This window comes from Drosophila melanogaster, chromosome 2L (assembly GCF_000001215.4).
Source record: "Drosophila melanogaster chromosome 2L".
In the NCBI taxonomy this organism is placed as follows: Eukaryota; Metazoa; Arthropoda; class Insecta; order Diptera; family Drosophilidae; genus Drosophila; species Drosophila melanogaster.
This window is the reverse complement of record NT_033779.5, coordinates 16,971,435-16,995,234: the sequence shown is the minus strand read 5'-3', so window position 1 is coordinate 16,995,234 and position 23,800 is coordinate 16,971,435. Positions and strand designations below refer to the sequence as shown.

Here is a 23,800-nt window from a genome sequence, read left to right as displayed (position 1 = left end):
AATAGATAAATGTATTAAATTACTGAAAATATACATCGATGATAAATAAAAAATATACTTTCTACTTGTGAATCGTTTATGTCCTCCATTTAGAAATAAATCTTACGTTTAAGCATAAAATCACTGTTATGTTTCGGAATAAGGGGCGTATACTTGATACAACAGAATTCTAGTTTCTCTATTTATTGATGTCACAAAGTTAGTTAGCTTGACAGAATAAACACAACAATCTTAGTATAATTCTGGCAAAACAATTTGCCCAAAGTCCCACTTTTTTTCTTGGTATCCATGAAACTTATCGAAACTCACATCCGTCACTCCATGTGCTGGCCTGCAGTTTCCCCAAGTCATTAGACCGCCATTAAAAAAGGTCGTCTGGATAAGCAAGAACACAATATCAGCTGCTCACATTTATGGTTGGCGATACGAATGTTCTTAACTGCATTTACACAGGCATCGACTGAGGTTCGTAGCCCTGAACCAGGTCCTTTATAGCACCCAATCACGACTGGAATCGGAGGAACCGCCGCATGCGTAGCGAATTCAATCGTACAATGTGTTGATATATGACACGTAATCAAATGTTTAAGTGCATGGCACACGCATCGCCAAGTCAAGGAGGTTTCCATCGCACCCAGAGCCCCACCCACCATCCGTTCGAAAAATATGAGAGAAACCCATTGAAGTGGGTGGCAGGGTGCACTCAGAGTACACGCAGCAAATCCGACAAGTAAATATAATAACAATAAAATGAAGCAACGACATGAATGCCATCGCAGCGCCAAGGCGAGATATTATGACACTGCCAGCAACAATAAAAAAGTATAGCAGCGAAAAGAATGCCTGGCAAGGACAATTGCTGGCACGAATCTGTTCCCCGTTCTGTGTTTTCTGTTTCAGGTCAAGAGCGCTCACAATGGCCAAGGGGACACGAGGACACAGAGCGGGGAAAATTCAAGACGAAATAACAAAAGATGATTGCAAATACCTTGTACCCTGCTAAGCAAATGAGCTATTTAAAAGTGTTTGGATTCCAGTTGGGAAAACTTAAAAAAATCAATTAAATTAAAATATTTATCCGAAAAACTGTAAGTACCTCACCAGTTTATACTCACGGAAGTTTGTCCTCCATACAACCCAATGAACACCATATCCAGGGTATCCCAGAAGACAAAAAGTATGTTGGCAGTCACTTTCTTTGGGCAGTGCCAACAACAATCAGGCAATCTAATTTGTTTTTTTTTTTTTTTGCATTCTTTATTTCTTTAAAGACTTAATAACATTCATTATCTGCATATATTTTACGCTACACAGGGTTTTTGGCTTAAGTTTTCTATGGTTGAATATGATTTCGCTAGTAATGGTCTTAGTCTAGGTAACATTTAACAATCTGTTCGTCATTCAAGAGAGAGAAAGATTTTCTCATCAGAGATATGCCAAAAGTTGTGCGCCATACATCTAAGTGCAGCAAAATCATTTCAATGTATTTGGAGTGTGAATCGTTTAAGTAATCAAGAAGTTACTACTTTCGATTATGAAATGATTCCCTCAGTAACTAAATTATTTGTACCACCTCCAATAGAAATTATAAAATATAATGTATAAATTTTAGACTTCGTTGTGAAAAATGCATACATAAATACATGGAAAATTTTAAAATCTTTTTACTTGTACCAAATACAGTTTATTCTAGGGCTTTGTTGGCTAGTTTACTTTCTAAGCTTTTATTAAAATCCAGAGCCTTAATCGAACTTTTTTTTCTTTCTTTCAATGGATTCTATGTGTACAGCTGTTATCATAAAATTTAAATATCTTATGAGTCTTACGTTAGCTTCTTAAATTCTATGGCTTTGGCTACTTACTTGAGTTCATTTATACAGTTTTGCGTACCATTGAAAATATTTGACCGCCTTTTACTTTTAAAGCAATTTCTTAGCCAACAACTTTGAGCATTTTCCCTTAGACGACAAGCAAAAAAGGCCAAAGAGGAACAACGACATTTCAATGCTTCACTAATAAATGTGTTATATATAAATACAGTTAATTTACGGATATGTACATACACTAGTTAAGCGAGCCGCACACGCGGCGTATACTTGATGTGACAAAAATTGAAATATATATACACAGAACATAATGGGGTTCTAGGCCGAGTAGCTGGCTCTACTGTTCATTTGCTTCCAGGTTAATTGTTATCTACGCTGAACAGCCTTCTCGCAGCTTAATTGGCTAGACAGGCGGCTCCTGTTGATGTGGCTGCTGTTTCCCATGTTGCTGCTGTTGATGTTGCTGCTTGTGCTGCTGCCACGGCTGCCATTGCTCCTCCGACAGCTACATCCCTGCCCAACTGCCGGTCGGAAGCTACACAGAAATGCTATTAAGACTGGCAGCGCGTAGAGGGAAATGCGTGCAATTGATTTGGAAGCTAATATGCGTGACCAGGGCACCGATGAGCCCCACATCGCCCCAAATGGCGCCACAGTTGCTCTGCTTGCGCTGGACGAGGCTGCTGCTGCTGCTGCAGCTGCGGCCGCTGAAGTTGCTGCTGCAGGGCGTCGGCTCTTCTTCAGTTGTTTGTCTAGTTTGTGGATTTAAAGCGGATGGAGTGGTCAGAGGGGATAGGAAATGGAGACCGGTGCGGAAGGTTGGCCACAACAGTGGCCAAAACTGTTGCTGATGTACTCGAACAAAATTGGAAATGGTATCTCAATTTTGATTGAGTTAACTTTAATCTTGTCATCTACCAAAATCTAAATTCCTAATCAGATTATCATACTAACAAACAACACATTATTCGGAATGTTACCTTATGTTGGTGAAACAAGTGTTTTTGCATTCTCGTACAGAAGAACAAAAATTAAATTATAATTGAATTGCCTAAGATTGTTTAATTTAAGAAACGTAAAGGAAATATTGTCTTTGGAAGTTTTTTTTTTTTTTTTTTGAATTTAATAAAAATGCTTATATTCAATGACAAAGAAATAATATGGTATATTGTTCCTTTTATAAGATTTAATTTACTCTATTTAACGTCATCTGCAACAGCTATTTCTCGGAGTGCACAGCCCTTGTTGACCAACTAACCGCCGGATGATTGATGATCACTCACCTTCGAGCTGAGCCTTGTCCATGGACTGACGGGACTTGGACATGACCGTCTCCCGCGACTCCAGCACCGGAATCCTCTGGTGCTTGTCGCTCTCCACGCTTTCCTCGTTGCTCTGCCAGTACACGGAGGAGATTTTGGCGACACACTGCAGTCGGATTATGGCCGGGAAATGCAAGATGGAAAGAGCAGGGAAAACTTTCATCAAATCTGTGTACATTGATAAATGTGTGGGGGGCTGTGGGAATTGGGGGCCATGGCGGATTGGCCATCCTTTTGACGGCGTAGTAAAAGTTTTATGCTTTCATTAACTCCCCCCGTTTTCGCCCAAATAACCCGAAAATGACCCGCATACATCTCCGCAGCACACACACAAGTATGCACACCAGCACACCCTGCGTCACCACATATGCAAACGGACTGTGACCCACACGGTGACCGAAAGGTCGTTGCACAGTGGTTACTCATGTCTTCAAATAATATTTACAGATATTTTTTTTTATTTACGGAAATTTAAAATAAACAAGAAAGGAAACTAGCAAGCATTTTATGTTTTAAAACACTTTAGGTATATTCCTTTTAATTTCTTTTCCTTTGACAGCTATGTGATATAGTGGTCCCATCCTATCCGTTCCGACATATATACTACATGCAATATAATGGGACCTGTTAGAGTAGTTTCATGCAGATCGCTGCAGAACTGAGGGACCAGCTTGCGTTGAAACAGACGGACAAATGGACAGACGAACATCCAGACATGTCTATATAGACTCGGCTTTTGAAACTGACCAAGAATTTACTATGGTAGGCTTGTTACTTTATATGGTAGCAGAAATCGTTGAAACCGTTGAAATCTTCTAAATTGATAGGTTTATAACTTTTTAAATGTTTATTCAGATCAATTTAGTATCAAAGGCCCTGAATTTATTCACATTTGTATTAACTGCTTTAAGACACCAATTAATAAATAAAAAATTTAATAAGAGTTGTGACTATTAATAGGTGACTTTATTTGGAACCACTGTGCATACTGAACATGTCATAAGAGCACTTCGTCTGCCGCCCGCGTTCGCATGAAATTTTGTGGCTTGTTCAACACACATTTGCACTCGCAGTGGTTTGGGTGGTTGGCTCGGTGGAGCGGATCAGCGGGATGTGATGGCCGGTGGATGAGTGGCTGGCCAACTGGGTCCGAATGGATAATAATCAACATGAGCTGCCATGTTATGTTGTCGCAAATTGAATCAGAGCAACAGTGCGCTGGCAAATATGTATGAGATGGATAGCTGATGAATGTATCAATTTTCATAGCCTTTCCTGCTGCCCATAAGCTGCTTATTGCATATCCTTGGCAGGAACTTTTATTGTGGCTCTTAAATGGGGTACATTTAACTTTTAATCAATTTGGTAACCTTTTTAAGTTTGCACATTTTTCTTTTTTATGAACTTTTTGATTTACTATTTTAAATCTTCTAACTTTCAAACTTCAAACATCTGCCTTAAAATGATATTACCTATAAGGCAATACAATGGACATTTTTTTTTCCTAGAAACACCATTGCATCATAATGTTTAGAAAAGAGAGATTTTCCAACTGCATTGAGAAAACTTCACCACTAACTTACCTTTAGTTTCATGTCGCCATGCTTGAAATGTCATCCTCTCACCCGGAACTCCAGGCCCAATCGGGCGACCTCCAGACCCTCGCGACCCACAATCAGTGGTTCATAAGGTCGCAGCAGCGAACGGTTCGCGTGCATCCCGTTAATCAGCCAGCTGAGATGGCAGACCGGCCTTGATGCCGCCGAGGTGCAATTGACGCGGACCATGTCGCCAATTTGGTACCGCGGCTGTCCGCCAGTGATTTGTGGTCCATGCTTCGGGGTCACTGAAATAGCGGAATAGACAGAGGCTTAGGATAAGGGGATTACTCTTGGTCCATTGGAAAGTCAGAATGCCATTTGGATAAACATTCAGATGCCCACTGTATCTTCTTTGATGTTTAATATATTTAATAGCTTAAGTTTTACTATAACTACTTGAATACCTTTTATTTCCCAATCAGATATATTCTAAATATCGATTTATCTTTAACCCGAGCCTCAAATAATCAAGAAGCAGTTGGCAAAAATTGCTTTTCCAACTGAAAATATATTGCACAATGTAGAATTCCTTTTCAAACTGTTTGTATTTATTATAATATCATTTCGCTAGCTCGAGGTTCTATTTTGCCATTTAAATTTTATTTGCTTCAGAAGCCAGCGTCTGAAAATTGCAAACAAGAATATCACAAAAACAATAACACTACCAAATTGCTCATTTCGCTGAAATATAAGCCAATTGTTCTTCGCTAAAACCGAAAAGAAAAGCAAACAAAAAGGCATATCTGAAATGAAGTTGTTGTTGCCAAACAAGATTGATGCTTAATTGGGTTTTAGTTTTCGGCCAAATCCTATACCCAGCTGTTAAGCGTGAGCTATCAGTTGTGCAATTAAATCAATTCCCATTCGCAACAATGAGGACATGCAAATGCAGTTTAAGCTCAACTAAAAGGGAAAATAATATACATATATACGAAAATGCGGAAATGTATCTTCTCGGTGTGCAATCTTTGCACGTTATAGTCGCAATTGATTTGTTTCTCTCTGCTGCTGTGTGCCTTTTGTGGGTCACAGTGTTGGTCCTGGCCATGAAGTCCAGCTGTTGGACAGATGGCGGTGGAGGCCCAAGAGGACGGAATAAAGGGGCTGGAGGCCATCGCCATGTCTGCTGGCCAAACTGGCGGCCTGCCAATTGGGCCAAAAGCTGCGAAAATCGAACAAAACTAAAGCGAAACTTCAATTAAACATAATCGATATTTCCGCATTGATGAAAAGTTAGGGAAAATGAAAGGAAACTTCAACGTTTATCGCACAAAAGAATATTTCTTTTCCACTTTTTCATCTCTTTCTTAATAATGGCAATAATTGCTCCTCGACTTTGCCAAATACGTACCAAAGCAGATTGAGAAAATTTTTAAAGGTTACACTGTGAAGCAATTTTGAAGATATACCTTTTTTCACGATTTTCATAACTGTTCTTAAATAATATTAGGCAGACCTAAAACATATTAAATAAGATTTATTTATCCTTTTGCTAAAATATATTAAATTTTTACACATTATTATTTCTAGCAAACTCTGTTGAGAACATATATTTTTTTAATGGAAATTTAATGTTTAACATAATAAAAAATGTAGTTGATTTATTACCAGGTGACTTTGTTTATAGTTGTGTCCCGAATAAGGTCAAAATAAATTGCTTTTCCCTTCCTGGAAAATTCCTTTGTGTTTTCTGTATATTTTTTGCTTTTTTCCATTGTTCAGCTTAACCGAACTAAACTGCATAAATTATTATTTTCAGCGAATATTTTTACGCTCCCCTGACATTGATTAAGAGGTTGATATTTTGTGGCACTCCTTTTGCGATTTCCTCCCTTTAATATTTGCTTAACTGTTCAACATATTTTCCCTTGTCGTTGAGGCGGGGGGACTGGGACTTTTAGCCCCTCTTGTGCTTCGCTCCAGTATCAATTGGTAATAATTGCTGGGCATTTTTATTCTTCAGCCGCCATTGTCCGGCTTTGTTTGCCTGCGAGGTCCTTCAGACAAGGGATCAACATGGATCCAGTTTGTTTTGCTTGGGCCGTGCCCACGGGTTTTTCTTTGTCCCGAATTTGGACGAACAATGGATTCAATTGAGCAACTGAAACAAATATCTAAGTAAATCGGATGCCTAAATAAACTAACCATTTTTCACCATAATAGCTTTTTGGCCCACACATCCACACAAAAATGGTCAAAGGAAAGCATTTGATTGAAGAGGAACGAGAACTCGCAACATTTTTTCTACTGATGGAAAATTAAGCTCACGCATGTGTTTTTGTAGAAAAGGGCTCCTTTAACTAATAAAGATATTTGATATGAAAAGTGAAATCAATTCAAAAAAAAAAAAACTATATAACATTAATATAATTAAAATACAAAAGAAATCGAATTTGTTTAATTATTAAGCAATAATGGTTTAGAGCATCCTAATTTTGTTGCCTACTCTAGGGTTCAGTATATTCTACATATGAAACGAAATTTCTGACACAGATTACGTTTAACCAATTTTCCCAACCGAATGCGGCCATCATATGCAGCTGAACTGGGACGACAGCATTTTCCGACTATTTCCCGCGCGTTTCCAACTGGGGAAGCCCCTTTTTACCTCACACACACATTTTCAATTTCCGCGCGTACACTGCAATTATCGCATATGTTGACTCCCCAGTTGATGCTGTCTAATCCAAGGAAGTGGGTCAAATGCATTTGGCCATCACAGAAAGGCTTTTCCCCCTAATTGCATGCTATTATTTTGGCCATAATGCAGATAATGGAACAAATCTATAATTTTAAGTAATTCGACAATTTAAATGAGATTTCCAGCACGCAATTTAATTGTACTAAAGCCCATATTTATCTATTTCTCACTCTATCTATCTATTATCTATTTTTCACTTTTACTGTACCATATTTGCCTAACTTTCTCGAATACCTTTTGATGGCACTTATTTTATTTTCATTTTTCCTGTCCCAGAAATTCATTAGGTTCATTGATCCGCAAATCGTCATAGTCATTATGGCTCTGATTTAATCCGCTTACATCTGAACCGAAGAGCCGCTTTCCTAGCCAACCCATGGGGAATTTATTCTCTTTCGATTTTTCTCCATTAAAGTCTAATCGTAATTGAGTAATTTCCAGCTGAAAACGGAAGCTCTGATTGGTGGACTTTCTCCTCCTTCTCTCTATTCCTCCGTCGAGGAAATATTTAGTTAGCCTAATTATGCGATATACCAATTTTGATAGCCTCTCGCCGGCAGAATCTCAACATTGCAGTGGACGGAAATGAAGGTGAAATTTACCGTTTTCAGGCAATTGTGATGACTGCCAACTAAGGTTGTTGTTAAACATAGTCATCGAAAGGAGGTTTACCATTAGGATATTTGGGTCAAATGTGTATATAATATATAATCCTCTTTCAGGGTAGATTTTGGTTGCATTAGCCTGCTCTGCTTGTTTATGATTTGATAATAAGGGTGCTCCTAAAATGCCTTCAACGTTCGTTATTTAAAGATTAGTAACATTAGCAGTTTAAACTCTTTACTTCGATTTTTTCTGTCCCTATCCAATTTAATCTTAAAGACCTCTGTAGAGAATCGTGCTCGTATTCCACATTTATTCTAAGTTTTCATCCGCAGCAGTTTTTCATATTGCGTTCGGCCATATTTTTACGCCATGTTTGGTTTGATTGCGCAAAAATTTCAAATTAAGTTGCAGACTGGGCGAAAGAGAGGGAAGATGGCGAGCGAGAGAGAGAGAGAGAGAGAGAGATGGAAACCGAGTCTGGCGCTGTTGAAAAATCCCAAGCTGTCGTGAGCAACAGAATTGCATCACGTACATGGGCAATTTGCCAGTGGAATACATACAATACAAAGAACACACACACACACACATTAAAGCTCTGTGTCGACCAGGAAAAGGGATGGCCAAAATCCTTCCTCTCCTCTTACCAAGCCATCCCTATCTCCGCTTCCCTGAGCCCGCTGGCTTTTTTGGCACAGGTTTTCTCCTCGAGAATTTGTAAATCGCAGCGAGAAACAATGCCGGGCATAAACTAAATAAATGTGAAATATTTTATACATTTTCCTAGTGGGTCAGAGAGGGACAGGGTGTTGGAAAGTGAGAGGGACAGGCGGGGTGTGTGAGAGAGAGAGACAGCTATTGTTGCACAATAACAGATTACTTTTCGTCGCTTAGTTCCCTTGCTGCAATTAATCTTAGCTCATTTCTTCCGCCAAGTTCTTGCTTTCCCTCTCTCTCTTTCCCTTAAATGTATCCATCCCGTTTTCGTCCTATTGCGTCCTCACTTTCTTTTTTTGGCCACTTTCACTTACCCACAACAATCATGTCCTCGTGACCGGAAACCGTCTGAAACGAAGGCGCCTCGCCGGACACCTCGCAGCGATATCGGCCAGTTGACTGAAGGCTAACTGAGCGCAGGACAACGACCACGTCCGTCGAGTTTTGTAACTGCAAGAAAACCGCAAGGAAAATAGGGTCACTAAGTGCAGAGACAAAAGTGAAAGCGCGTAAACAAACAGAAACAGTGTACAATTCCTAAGTAACGTACATAATAGTACAACAATTTATCTTTATAAATATAAATATCAAATATATCTTTTGATATTTGCGGGACTGTTAAAGTGGGGTTGTCAATTATCTGATACAAACTTGTAGATACTCGGCGTCTCTAGAATACCATTCAATGAAACAGATATACGAATACGGGACGTCATTAGTCGAATGTTATATTGAAATCTAGGATTGTTTAATTTATTAAATATAACTTAAAATAAATTTCTAAAAACAATGTAAAAGTCCAGTGCAACCATTGAAAATATTTCTAAAATAGGAAAAACAAGATTTTTTATTGCAGTTATAACCAGTAATCTACTCTGATTAATATTGAACTTAAAATTTAATTATTGTTATACATCTGAAAATCAGTTTTTTAAAATATCCAGCCTGAATTTAAGTTCGCTTTTGGAGCATTTTCGTCGACATCATCCGCGTCCTCTTCATCGAATTCATTCTCTTCGTCGTCACCATCTTCCTCTTCTTCTTCATAATCATCATCATCGCCATCGTCCTCATCGTCTTCCTCAACCAGGATCACGTCGGTCAGGGCATCCAGCATCTCGCCCAGATCCTCGTCCTTCACTGGCATGACTTCGTTTAAGGATTCAGCAGTGGGCGACACGTGAAAGCTTTGCATCGAATTTTTGAATTTAAAGGCATCCTCGAGATGCAGAATGCTTAGATTCTCCTTGTTGCTTAAATTAATATCAACTGGATCGCTCGTAGGCTGGCGAATTTGGTCAGCAATCAAGCGGATGACGTCCTCTTCATCGATGGGCGGCGTCGACTCCTCCAGCGATTGCACCAACTTTGATTTCTTGTTGCTCATTTCAAACACTGCCAAAATCTAATCAAATAATTTCCTATATTTCCTAAATTATGAATTCGAAAGTTTTAAACCTAACAACAATTTCTATGGGACATGATTCTATAAAAAAGGGATGGTTGAATCTGAAATTATTATCTTACCCAGCAAAAAGAAATCGTATATATTTACTTTTTAATAGATTTGTAATAATACGTAATATATTTATGATATTGATTTTACTATTTTAGTCGTATTTTATAAATCATGTGGAATCACTTACCTCAACGTCCACTCCTGGCAGCGGAAAAACCTGGCCCGGCGGCATGTCCCTGGGCACATAGCGGTAGAACTCAAAGCCATCCTTGTACCACTTGACCGAGTACAGTGACTCCCCGTCCAGATCGAACTTGCACCCGAGCACGGCATCCTCGTGGCGCATAATGTGCTTGGGGATTTTGATTTCGGTCATTGTCAGGCATTCCACGGATTCTGGATGACAAAAAGCGGAGGAAAGACAAAGAGTTATTTGCTAGAAACTCAGACGTAGTATGTGCCACTTTAATAGGTCCTTAGTCGTGGGCTGGTTTAGCGGTTTCAATGCCAGTGGCAGGACATAAATAACTTGCAGCAAGTGCATAAAAGTCAAGGAAATCGAAGGAAAGGCCTCCCCACCCCGTCCCCAGACTAGAACAATGCGCTTTTGTTTTGCCAACACAATGGTTAGTTGGCTGGGAGAGAAAGTGAACACGACTAACTTGAGCAACGTGTCCTGGTTTGGAAAGTTCTTTCCCACGCAAAGATGCTGCCTGGGTGGTGGCGGTGGAAAAGCTCTTGGGCCTCGGCAAAATATAACTCAGTACTCGAGACAATGCTGCAGAGAAATGAAAAGTTGCCAACTTATTTAACAGCCCAAGACAATGACGGAAAACTGTGTGTAGTTCGCCCGCTCACAGCTGGGAGGGCAATTTGGGTCACGCAAATCGAGATATGAAATTAATATTGCAGGCCTGAAATGAGCAGTCGGAAAGTGGGGCAATCCGCGGGAGAGAAGTGGATTGTGATGCTTAAGCCATCCCAGAGGAAATGAAGGATGTGCCTGATTCTGCACAGAACTGCATATCTATACGGCTTGAAATGCTTATTTAAAAAGTTTAGAAACATAGGCAAAGGACTGAAAAATGATTTATTTATCTGAATTTAATTTATTTAATAAGTTCATCCTTCAGGTGAAGTTGTAGCATTCTGAACAACCTAGTTAATATTTATGGAAATATAACTGACATTCCTATGCCACGAGAAAGTGTGCTTAAATTTAGTTCATTGAAACCATTTATTTGAGAGCCATTTCATAACATGTCATTTACCGAAAAGCTCTCCATTCATTAAATTGTATTTATTTCCTATTTTCATAGGCTTTTCTCAACTCAATCTCAATTTGCATGACTTGCGTCACAGAAGACAAAAGGGTAAATTAACTAAGGCCTTTACTAATTCCCTACTCATACCTACATGTATGTAATTCCCGAACCAATTTATACAATAATATACAACTTTCAACGCCACGTTGGAGTCCAATCAAAGCCGAGATACAAATATATTCTCGCTGTCAAAACAGAAATAGAACTCAAAGAAAATCCCACACTTAACCTTGAGTCCGTCAACAGCCTAGGAGTTTATTTTTGGAAGGGCTCACAAATAACAAAGCAATAATGTTTAAAAATACAATTGTCGCCGGCTCGGAAGACAAAAACAACGTGTTCCTAAATATAAGTGCACAATTTAATTTCCCGAAAGGATGAGGTAATACGGTTTTTTTCCAGGATTTCATTTTTGCTTTTGTTTTCAAGTTAAAAAAATACATATGGGGTGGAGTTTTGTGTATTTTAAGATTAAAGTTATTAAAAGTACCTAAAATATTTTGGTCATCACTTTTTTTGCCACTTGAGATTATAATTGTGGGCAATGAAATGGTGTCTTTACAGGGTTCCAAATGTTTTGAACCTGGTTAGTTTTCCGATTTCATGCTTTTTGTGGTCGTTAAACCAACGTAGCGACAAACAAGCAAACAGAGAGCACAATGCACAAAGCCAGAAAAAAGAGAACCGCCGCCATTGAAGCCGATGACGATGTAGATGATGATGGGGCAAATGTTGGGCTACCGGGAAGTGGGCGTGGTGCCGGTGCCACGCCCTTCCGTGGGCTTTTGCCCCTTTGAGTGCATTTCCGCTTTGCGGCGGCGGCGTCGTTTGAGTTCTTTTTTTCCGGCCGGTGCGTGGCTCCGCTTTGGCGGACACTTTGTGCAATCTACGAGTGTATTTCGCCTGTGTATGTGCGGCTTAAGTATAATTTAGCATTTTGCACTCTCCAGTAGTTTGTTTACTGCTGCTCCGTTGGCGGTAGACAAACAAAGTGCGTTGCCAAAAGGTTTCCATCGAACAAAGGACCGCTGCCACTGGAAGACTCCTCTGTGCTTCTTTTTCTTCGCCAAGTAAGAGAATTTTTAAGCAACCACTATGAAAACATCCTTGAGGCACAACAAAGTTCAAAAGAGCTTCAGCCGGTCGGTAACTTTAAGGATTTTTTTTTTTTTTTAATTTGCTTTACATTTTTAAGCCCATTTGAGAGTAAAAATAATTATTTGCGTGGTCCCATAATATTTCAATAAATGTATTTATAGCTTCATGTTTAAAATCAACCATAAAACAACCATAATCTTACGCCTTAATTAAATTACACGATTTACCAATATCTCTCCGTTACCAATTTCTCAGTTTTGTTCTATTTAAAATGTTCAGAGATGAAGGCTTGCTTTTTAATTCTTCTATTTGGTTGGCTTTCATAATTAAATAAGGTTTCAATAATTTGATTCTTTTGCAGTTTTCAGTGGGACAATTGCTCAAAGTGATATAACAAATTGCGTTCTTGATTACAATCCAATTTGTGTTGTACTTGAGGATTGCGGTTTCACATTGCATAGCAAATGTTTATTAGACTTGCATAAAAAGTTTAAATATAATAAAAACCAGGCGCGTGGGTAAATGTAAATATGTAAAAATAAATCAATATTGTTATATGTATTTTCAGCTTTTGAAACATTTACAAGCGGACCTTGTCCAGAGGATAAAAAACGGTGCCCTTACAACAAATATTTAGGAGGCAAAACTTTTGAGGATGCTTTCATATAATAGGTTTAGCAAATACTAATAATAGTTGTCAAGAATTAAAATATTTTAAATGAATTCTATTTGGGCGACCAAGTGTCTTTATTTAAACAAAGCACTGTCCACGTTATGACAAATCGCACCAGAAGAGTGTTCGAAGGGAATTTTATATATTATCTACTTAGTTGAATAAGAAATGATTTTTGGTCACAGAAGTTGATACCAGTACTTTTCTTTGTTTCAGGTGCGATCGTCACTTTAGCTTGTTAAGAGGTGTTTGTGTTTACTTATTTATATCCACAAAACTGTGTATTGCTTATGAAAATTATGAAAAGTGCGCAATTGTAGCTGCTGCCAGCAGAAGCCGGTCTTTCAACAGCTAATTAATAAGACAGAAATTGGAAAGTTTGGTCATCTAACCTGGGCTTAATTAAGAAAAGCCAATGCCAGAAAGCCTAGGAAGGATTGTGCGCCTGACAGAGCCGGAAAGTTTTCCATTTGATGTCGTGTAAACGTCATAGTTATGGTCGGAAAGGGATCACTCAGCACTTTCTTCGGCTCACCTTAAAACGAACCGTCACAGACAAAAGTTTGCTACTTAATTATTGTTGATTTTTAAATGATTTCATTTGCCACCCGAGGGCAACAAATGTCAACCGCAGACAAAAGTTATCCGCCTCCATTTACCAAAATGAGTTTCTTTTTGGGGTTCAGTTGTGCTCGAAATCTAATTCAATGTTAGGGGGAGTCGTAAATTGCTGGGGATGGGTGTCAAGTGCAGAACTTTACTGGCAAAGTTTAGCTTTGCATATCATTATGGCTTTCTGATGGGGTGAGCAATGTCCTTAGTTGCCTAAATATTGTGCCAGGGGGATGCTCTTTATAAGTAACTAATGAACTTTTCACAGTTTCAGGGCAGTCTATTTTAAAGAGCGAACTAGTCGGAAAATTGATCTGGGGCGGTTGATGAATATGCAGAAAGTTATACCATCTAAATTCATCTGTATGCACAAATACATTTTTTTTAATTGACAGTTTCCTATTGAACAAACAAATAACCAATTATTTGAAGAGGTATGATAGAAAATTTGAAATAGAATTTTCTGATATGATCCTTATGTGGAATTTTGTTTGAAAACAATACAAAATAAATGTACAACAGAAATAATATTTGGCATTGAACCCATTTCGCAGTCAAATGACGAGAATAGTAACCCACTCAAGCGGATTGGTTACACAATGCAAACATTGTGTATCAATCTCGGCACATTTTTCCCCTTGATCATCCGGAAAATAAGTCCGGAAAATACTGGGCAAAACAATTGCAATTTTCAATTCACATCTGACTGTCACATGAGCTCAACTCGGCTCAGCTTGGCCTCTACTCCCATATTTCTCTCCTCCTATCAATAAAGCTGCACAGGCAAATGCAAAATGCAATTAATTTTATTAGAGTCCATTGAAAGCTCATTGAAAAATCGGCCCACAAAAGGGAGGCCATTGTGCGGAAGGTTGTCAAGCCAAGAATTTACGGCCCAGCCAAGGCTTCACTTACAATGCAAATTTTTCCAGACAGCCGGAGAGGAGGCAAGGAAATTATGATGCGGCTGGGTTCGAGAGCTTACTCAGGGGTTTTCAGGGGTTGTGGGCGGCGTTGCGGGTCCGGATACGGAGCCTTGAGCAAATAAAGATGTTTTTCCAATGTTTCGCAGACGCCAGCAGCGTCAATACGCATCAATCCCCGCCTGCATCCTCCACAGATCCACCATAACCACTCTTCCCAGCCAAGTCAGTCGCCTAGAACGTGCTTAATCTGCAATCAGAGGCGGAAGTTGGTCTCCCCCTCTTCCTCTTAAGCCTGCTCCACCCATCGTCCGTCTGTCTTTTTGTCTAGTTTAGAGTCCGGTCCCCTCTTTATTTCAGTTGCAGTCTCAGCCCCGATGCGATACCCTTAGAAAGGGTATTGTAATTTGAGCATCGAAGAAAGTGGGTTTTCATAAAAATATATTTTTGCTAAACTTTATATCCTAATTGAAACAAAACAGTCATAGATGCATTTACATTTCATTAAAAACATTTCTGTTTAATTCAGATACATTGATTATTATTATTATTCTTAAAGCGAATGCATTAATTGTATACTTATGATTTGATTGCAATCATTTTATATCATTTTTATGTTATTGATATTTATTTCGATGTTTGTAGGTATAACTTTAAATCTCGAAAGCAGATAATTGCTAACCGATCCTTTTCCCTTTTAAAATATCTCAAGAGTATTAAGTTCTTCGTTGCGCTTAACGTCTTCCACTTCCCTTTGACGACTAGTGCATCCTCGTTGTCCTGGTCGTTGTCATTGCAGTGGGGAAACGGGAGCACTTCTGCCACTCCCCCTGGGCAGTACAACGCCCCTTTAACCCCTTCTGGCCACCAAAGCCAACAGCTCCCAGTTGTCAGCTCAGCTCAGCTCAGTTCAGTTCAGTTTTTGCTGCATTGCAGGCGCACTTTCATTTGCATATTTCGCAAAAAGAAAGAAAATAGGAGGGAAAAACAAAAAAATATATGGCATAAAGTAAGGGGAAAGATGAGAGATGCTAAAAACTTGGCAACAATCGATCGAATCCCATTAAGTCTGTTTCTTGTTAGATGGTTAATCGCAGCGCGCATAAAGTCAAAAGTTGCGATATCGATTTGACATGAAAGAATTTTGTGACAAGACGTATAACTGACATATGTCAGCTTAGTGAAATGCGCAAAAGGCAACTGCTGTATGGATTACAAACTTAATCATTCCACATTCGTGTGTCAACAGATCCATTCATTATGCAAGGTTTATATTATTCCATATAATTACCTTAAATTGAGTTAGTAATCAAACCGAAATAACTACTGCGTAAAATTAATCAGGCCAAGTTAGGTCGTCCATCAAAGGGACATGCATAATGCACATTATTTTCTTTAATTAGAAAATCAATTAAATTACTCCGCCCAATCACAGCTGGAATAATATAATTAAAGTTCACTTCGCCTGACAAGCGAAATAATGTCTAAGATGTCAGTGCATAAGTCGCCAATTATCCCTCATATGCATACAACTAAATAAACACACGAACTTTAATCATAAATGTAAGTACTGATTGTCAAAAAATCATTATAATAGTTTAATTTACAAATAATGGCTACATATGCTTATATATGTTAGTTGTACAATTATTCATAGACCATTTATAAGGGAAACTCATAGGCGTAGACTTAACCATTTTACTATTCATACTGATGGCCAATAAGCCGACTCGTAAGCCGACAATCTGTTCGCACCTCCCCACTTCGGACCCTTCAATGGGCCCTCCAAGAACACTTTAACTCAGCCTAATCGCTGGAAAGGCACTTAATAATCCTTATAGGTATTTATGATGCCCCAGCAAACCGAGCGAAATCTTTAATAAACTCCACTCGAAGGAACCTCAAGTGTTTGGCGTCTGCTGGAACTTTCATTAACTGAATCAAAGGGGATATCCGAAAATATTGGTAGTGTGGAGTGGAGAGTGGAGTGCGTGTCGCTCAGCATTAGTTTCATGTGCTGCCAATAAATGTGTACTTCCCTCGGACATCGGTGCTCGGTCTTTGTTAGTTACAATTTGGCCAGAAGTGTGCGCCACGTTAACTTAATTTCATTATTTGTTGCTAGCTTCCAGTTTTCCCCAATTTTTTTCCCTTGTGTTGCATGCGTACGTGACCCCATAATAGGAAAATAAGATTTCTATCTATAATTCAGGCAGCGCTCGCCCAAACCCAAGTCGGCTAAGTGCCCGCAAATAATAATCATTTCAGTTTCCCCCGTTTGTCTAGACAGAAATTGTATTTGTCAGTCATTATTATTACTACGCTCTGCTGTCGCAATTGAGCGTGGTAGGAAAGCTAAGTTAAATAGTAAACACGGATCTGCCGCAGAAACTTTTTTGCTTTGACAACCCTGCCGCAAAGGGAAGCGGAAACGGAAATGGCGAAAAAAAAACTTGAGCATGTTTATTTATTTAATTAAATGCGGCAGCAGAAAAGTTTCACTGGTGTTTTCTATACATACTTATATATACAATATTTTTTGTTTTTTGCTCTGCCACGCGGCAATCAAGCTAATTAAGTTGAAGGTTTTCGCACACACACAAAAAATTAATATTAATAAAATATATTAATTGCGGTGGGCGCCTATAAAGGATGTGCAAGTAAGTGAATTCAATTTATGGTTCAGTCATCAGCAAGTTTCATTAGTTGTAATAATTGGCAGTCATTCAAACTGATATTCTTTTTCAGCAAAAACTAGAACGATTTTCCGTTCCAGCGAAAAGAATTGATCGTTATATAATGTGGTCAGAAATAAAATAAGTGCAGATTTTCTGCTGCATTGTATTCGTTCCTTCTAACCCTTTATCATTTGAAGAGGATATGTTGCACCTTAAGTAAACCCCAATCGACAACTTCATTATTCCTGCAAATCAAAACACTTCTGCTAATTCTCCCTTCTTGAGGCTAACCGCAACTTTCGCTTGTTCGCCAGTTAATTTTGTTTAGTTTTTGCTCAGCAGTTTGTTGAACTTAATTAAAAATAAATAAGAGGCGGTGGTGGCAGCAGCAAACTTGCTGTTTATTAATGCCTTTGCGAGGTCTTGAGAGCTAAAGGGATTTCCAGGAAGGATTTATCCCCACGACCTGACAGCCTTGACTTTGCGCCTGACTTTCTGAACTTAACAAAGTCTTGACAAGCTTTCGAGTATCGATTATTAAATGAATTTCAAAATGGTTATCTCACAGGGAAACACGTGCTTATGAATTACATTTAGAGGCAACAGATGTGTAATTTTTTTTGATTAGGAAAAACTTTAAACTTACCAAAACACAGTTGGAGCAGCAAAATAAAGAGGGCGCCATAGGCTAGTGAATATCGACAGTTTGTTGCAGGATCCATGCTTAACTTTCCTTTTATGTTCTGCGTTTTCCTGCTAGTTTTCTTTTGCTAAAACTTTAATTTTTCAATTTGTTGCGGAATTTTTGGTTATTTTTCTTGTCCATGCTCGCGTTTTTCTATGTTTGCTTTTGCTTCGTTTGCGTTTTCTTCTTGTCTCATTTGTGCAATGCAATAAATTTTCCTTGACCGCCAACGAGGGAAAGCGTCAACCAATTGCTTTTCTTGTTGTTTTGCTTGTCGCTGTCGTTGGCTTATTTATATTTATTTTCCATGAGCTCGTTGCTATTTGCTTTTCCTATTAAGCATTCGCCCACACAGACACATCTATGGCCAGTCACATTTACATGTTATATCCTGCGACTATTTGTATTTGACTCCCAGTCTCGCTTCCTTATTCGGCTTAGCTTCCTGTTTCGTTATTTTTTTTTTTTGTCTCCAACGCACTGAATTTAATTGAAATATCAGCAAAACTTTCCCAAGACAATCTGAAAGTATAATAAAATGTTGAATATTTATTTTGGTTAAAGCTTGCTTTTGTCATCCAATTAAGTTTTTCTATTATTATTTAATCATTGGCCTAAGTGTTTGATTTGCGTATAATAGCCTTTATTGGTATCAGGAAAAGTCATTTGTCATTTTCTCTGGACCTATTTTTGGCTGCCAATTACGGTGACCGGTATTCAGTTTTTGGTACCTGACGTAAAGTTCGTATTTATGGAAGCCCAAAGCTATTTTATTACCCACTTGTTTGGACCTCAGTTGCCACTTCGGTCTGTAGACCTATAAACGCATTAAATATTTATTCTTGGTCGAAACAAGATTTTATTGAAATAAAAAAGTCATTATATTTTAAGTTTTCGCAAAAATAACTTTACTGCTAATCCTATAAAAATTCTTTCATTTAAAACGCAACTTGTCTGTCTTCAGATGTAAGTTATTTTGAATTCGGAGTGGTCTCAATATTCCATGGACTTGGAACTGCCAAAGTCTTCTCCATAGCTCAACATTCCAGTTGCCAATGTCCTGAAGCCAACAAAGACAGTCGATTGCAATTGTCATTTTACAGAAACAAGAAACCAAATGAATTAATCATTTAATTTATGGCCAATAACTGTTAATTTGAATTAAATGCCCTCCGAAGCAAAAGCCCAAAGGCAAAGCCCACAGCTCAGACTCAAAAATCATTGAGCAAAGGCATAAATTAACAATACCATTGTATGGCCCGAAAATGTGTAATTGTTCTCGGGTAGGCAGAATTAAATTTGCATAAAATCAATTAAAACCAAAAACTCTCGGCAAGCATCCAAAGCACTTGGGGGAAAAATCTGTGCAAGCCTTTTGGGCAGAAAGTTTTCCGAAATCATGTTTTGTAATTAGAGGCCATGAATAATTTTAGCACCTTGTTGTCATCTATTTTAAGATACACGCATACACTGAGTCACATGTCGAACGGTGAGTGGCTTATGCAAAATAGTCGAGTCGGACCCTGGGCGTACACACGCTGCGTATACTTGATGTTGGCTCCTGAGCCGAGTCTTTTGCATAATTAATTATGTGGCAAGCATGGTACTGGCTTGTTAAATATGCAAATATTCGGAGAGCAAGGTCTAAGCGGACTTAGACACCGCAGGTCACTCACATCTTCAAAATCATAGCTACTAGATTTTCCGTTCTTAAATTTATTTTAGTTGGTAGACCATTTTAGAAAGGGCTCTTTTGCCCAACGCTTTAAAAAGATTTGCCTATAAGGCCATGTCCAATAGCTTGTTGCAACACACACAAACACCCATTTTGGTGGCGTTGAAGAAGAAGGGGGAAATAGGGGCTTAAGCGCCTCCTACGAGAGCTCTCTGAATGCCGAATGAAGAATTGACTGAATGGCCATACGAGAAATGCCTCACTGACTGACTGACTGAATGACTGGCATTGCCCTCTGCGTGCTAGTGTGTGTGTTACCCATTGTGGGTATTGCTTTGGTGTGTGTGCGAGTTCTGGGGCCTTGAACAGCCCTTGACGTTAGTGCTGTGGACAAGAGTTTGGCTTTAAAATTTAAGGCACGACTGTGCTATGCCATTAAGACATCAGAAAGCATAAATAAATATATATTTTTAATTTTTAGAAATACCAATTACTATAACATTATATATACGTAGTAATAAAAATATGTAATGCAAATTAAATCTTGATACAATATATATCAATATAGCATTAGAAATTCATGTAAATACAAATGTTTAGCAAGCAATCAAGCGTGTAATACGATCCAAAAATATGGTATCATTTTCTTGTCATCATTATAAATAAGAAAAGTATTTTCCAAGACCTTAACCATTAAATCCAAAGCGGATGAGATAAATAACATGAACCTGAAAAATATGTTCCCCTCAATAACGAGGGTGGTAATCTTTTTATTTATTGTGATATTTGAGTTTTAAGTGTCAATTGATAAGGCCATAAAGGTCAGCGAGCCATGGAACTGACCTCTGCCAGAGTTTCGCAATTTAAGAATGTGCTGGTAGGACTTTTCTCCCCGCTTCCTTGATTTCTCCCCCCGACTCGCCCACAACTAAATGAGACTAATGAAAGGCCATAACTCAAAGACCGGACAGAGAATGCCCCAGCTCGGCGACTCAAATTAATTGGCATTGTACGGGCATTTCATGTATATGGCGGAAAATGGAGGTGTCCACACGTCAGTGGTCAAAATAATAGGGTCTATGAAGTCTAATGTGAGGTATATTCTTGGTAATAGGCTTTAATGCGACTACCTTCAATCGAAAAAAGAAATTAGTACCTGACCAGTCAATTTAATATATTAGTTTCTTTAAGAAATGTGTTCATAATAGGTCTCAGCTCCGAAATGAGTACAAAGGACTATGTATTGTATTTATAATTAAATGATATTTTAAGACTTAATATATGAGAAAGTATAAATATCAAATAAATCTCTAGAAAACGTATAGAGCACATTATAGTAAACCAAGTTTACAGTTGACCAACAACTTCTGGTTAGTCGATATTATTATGTCCTTGGCTGTTCCTTGCCTGTAGTATATTGCTGTTGGCCCGTATCCGGCTATAGAATTTCATAATTATAATAATTTATGTTGACACCTGAGGCGTGTGCACAAATTGAACTGGCCCCAAGGCCCGCGCCAAGTTAATAAAACTTTAAGTTACAATTTGTGTGTTGCTATGTTGGTGTGTTTCGCTCTCTATCTGTCCTGGAAAATCCCTGAAGAAATATGAGCAAAATTCTATGTCGCATAATACTCACTTATTGTCGGCGATGCCTTTCTTTTGTTTTTCTCGCTTAGCTCTATTTTTCCAGAGAACTTTAAAGAACTCCAGTGGGATGGCGATTTTGTTGGGGTGTTGGGTTCGCGGTAGTGTTTTAGCCAAGTTTACCTTTTGCTCTCACACCGTTGTTGTTTTTGCTGGCCCACGTGCATAATAATAACAAATGATTGGTTGTCACGCACGTAACGGTACTTTCATTCATAATTTATGCATTTTAATTTGTCAAACTAAGTAGGAAAAGATGGGGAAGTTTCACTCGCTGATGAGAATAAATTCGTGGATTTCAACTAGGGGAAGATTAGTTTTCTTTTTCCTTTGCCCAACTGCAGTGGTTTTAGTTTGTTTTTCCTTACTTTCGCTTACATTTTATTCATAATTTGCCATTTCACTGCAGCACAAGCACACACACCCTCGCAAATAAGACACTCACACAATCGCACGTACGCACGAGTGTCCTCGGTTTTATCGCGATTTTCAGGACTCGGGGACTGGAGCAAATTGGAGTGGAGAACGGAGAATCGAGAACGGAGAATCGAGAATCGAGAATTTTGCCGCCACACGGACTTGTGTCGCCTTCGCCAACCACACAGCACCAATAACCGACCAAGACTAAAAGCTTCGCTCTCCTTATTACCTGGTTTTTACTTGGCGCCCAACACGCACACCCCCGCACACACGAAAACACACACACGAGCCAATTCCCGAACTGGAAAACGACGACCGGATATCAGGATAAAAAGCGACCAGAACGCACAAACTGGTTCGCATTGTCTGAGGTTGCGAAGTCACGAGCGAGAGAGAGAGCTCCTCTCTTTTTCTTCGGAAAGAAGGTAAGAGAAAGCGGGAGAGATTGGTTTGTTTCAATTCCACATTCCACAGCTATGTAATTCAACAGCTATGTTAGCCTAGTTAACATTATGGATGCTATTGCCGGGTAGCAGAAATAGTGGGAAATTATTATGTCAGCAGAATTCTAACAGTAGCACAAATATTTAAGCCAAAATAAGACTTTATCTGATTCTAAATTTTTGTAAACTTTTCTAACATAATATAATCAAGTTATCAATTTTTTTGCACACTTGTTTTTATAACTTTTATTATTCAATATATATGACATGACACTGGAAACAAAGTTGTAATACGTATAAGACACAAATGTAGTTACATTTACTTGGGCGTTCGACGCATTTATTTAATTCTTGGTCGCTCCTTAAGATCCCATCACAAGTGCTGCAAATTAGTAGAACTTTCTTCGCTCAAATACCCGTCCAAATAAACCCGGAGATGTTGTTCGTCAAATGCCTAGTTAAGTCCTCGCAGAGCCTGCACCAACAGCATTTTCTTTGATACGCACACAACATTGGTAAACAACGAAAACAATAGAAACAAGTAGAAGAACAAGGAGCAGAACAAGAGGAAGTTGGAGAAGTAGGACAAGCAACACAGATCCTTGCCCAGTGAGGCATCAATAGAAAATACCAATAACATCGACATCATCCTCCGCATCATTAGCCCAAACAAAAACTGCTGACTGGGGCACAATGCCAGCAAGCAAATCGGGCAAGGAGGCTGCCACTCCCCCAATTTCGTGCCCCAAAACCCCTATCCCGAAGCGTCTATCCCCTAGCCCACCGCTCACATCATTTCTAGACCATCGTAACCCTAGCTCAAGGGGCTCCAACTTTTTTTTTTGTGCTGCACATGCCCCGCTGGCAATTTGAAGTTGAGCCAACAGCTAGGAGTTCTCCACTTTCTAGTCCTCCCTCTATCTTCGGCTTTCACTCGCCTCTCCTAGTTTTTACACTGTGAAGAAAATATATTTTACAAACGGAAAATAAAACAAATATTTCCTAAACGATACAACAATTGGTTAATAAAATACAAATATATTCAAAATGTTCCGTCCGTTGCTAAAAATGAACATTAAACTTATTTTCAAAAAATTTGCACTATAATTTCTCACAGTGCATCTGCCGGCATCGGCTCATTGACAGTCATAACGCTGAAATGCGCCTCAACTTGAACTAATTTGTGCGCAATTTGCGCGAAGAAAGGCGTCGGAAACACCAAAGGCAATGCCAAAGAGAGAGGGACACACAGATATAGCCAATGAATGGGGAAAGAGATGGGGAGACCCAATGCGAAAGGGACGGCTGATGGGCGAAGAAAGAATGGCAAGCATTTGCACTTTTACTTAAGCATAAAACTTTTCTTTTGCAGGTTGCAGCCAACTAATTTCG

The 23,800-nt window shown here is 38.8% G+C and overlaps 3 protein-coding genes and 1 long non-coding RNA gene across 6 annotated transcripts; 1 reads left to right on the top strand and 3 right to left on the bottom strand.

Annotated features, from left to right (window-relative positions):
• Nucleotides 1–1,250: 1,250 nt before the first annotated feature.
• Nucleotides 1,251–22,144, bottom strand: beat-IIIb (beaten path IIIb). Of its 2 annotated transcripts, none has more exons than NM_001144360.2 (7): nt 21,538–22,144; nt 18,185–18,745; nt 10,417–10,625; nt 9,085–9,220; nt 4,732–4,994; nt 3,110–3,254; nt 1,251–2,578 (listed from the first exon to the last, which is right to left on the bottom strand). In NM_001144360.2, the coding sequence occupies exons 2-5, from the start codon at nt 18,258–18,260 to the stop codon at nt 4,762–4,764; spliced, it is 654 nt and encodes a 217-aa protein (NP_001137832.1). In that variant the 5' UTR covers nt 18,261–18,745; nt 21,538–22,144; the 3' UTR covers nt 1,251–2,578; nt 3,110–3,254; nt 4,732–4,761. Both variants share the same exon structure in this region, with proteins under 2 accessions (NP_001137832.1, NP_788071.3).
• Nucleotides 9,601–10,257, bottom strand: CG31806 (uncharacterized protein). 2 transcript variants are annotated; one of them, NM_001299077.1, is made up of 1 exon: nt 9,601–10,257. In NM_001299077.1, exon 1 carries the CDS (start codon nt 10,155–10,157, stop codon nt 9,702–9,704), a length of 456 nt encoding a protein of 151 aa, NP_001286006.1. In that variant the 5' UTR covers nt 10,158–10,257; the 3' UTR covers nt 9,601–9,701. The 2 variants fall into 2 exon arrangements, with proteins under 2 accessions (NP_001286006.1, NP_724032.1); NM_165202.3 differs by having other exon boundaries at nt 9,652–10,257.
• Nucleotides 12,150–12,752, bottom strand: lncRNA:CR44408 (long non-coding RNA:CR44408). Its single transcript, NR_124316.1, has one exon. It is a non-coding gene; the product is annotated as a long non-coding RNA:CR44408 (long non-coding RNA).
• CG44406 (uncharacterized protein) lies at nt 12,934–13,368 on the top strand (the record flags this gene model as incomplete). The annotated part of the gene is made up of 3 exons (NM_001299076.1): nt 12,934–12,964; nt 13,014–13,166; nt 13,221–13,368. 3 exons carry the CDS (start codon nt 12,934–12,936, stop codon nt 13,319–13,321), a joined length of 285 nt encoding a protein of 94 aa, NP_001286005.1. The 3' UTR covers nt 13,322–13,368.
• Nucleotides 22,145–23,800: the final 1,656 nt, after the last annotated feature.

Bases quoted from the DNA above. Each gene is read 5' to 3' on its own strand.
- beat-IIIb (NM_001144360.2), bottom strand. From the start codon at position 18,260: ATGGATCCTGCAACAAACTGTCGATATTCACTAGCCTATGGCGCCCTC. The intron at 9,221-10,416 runs GTAAGTGATTCC...GTTTTCTTGCAG, and splicing joins TGCCAGGAGTGGACGTTGAG to TTACAAAACTCGACGGACGT. The intron at 4,995-9,084 runs GTAAGTGAAAGT...CCGCTATTTCAG, and splicing joins CGAGGACATGATTGTTGTGG to TGACCCCGAAGCATGGACCA.
- CG31806 (NM_001299077.1), bottom strand. From the start codon at position 10,157: ATGAGCAACAAGAAATCAAAGTTGGTGCAATCGCTGGAGGAGTCGACG.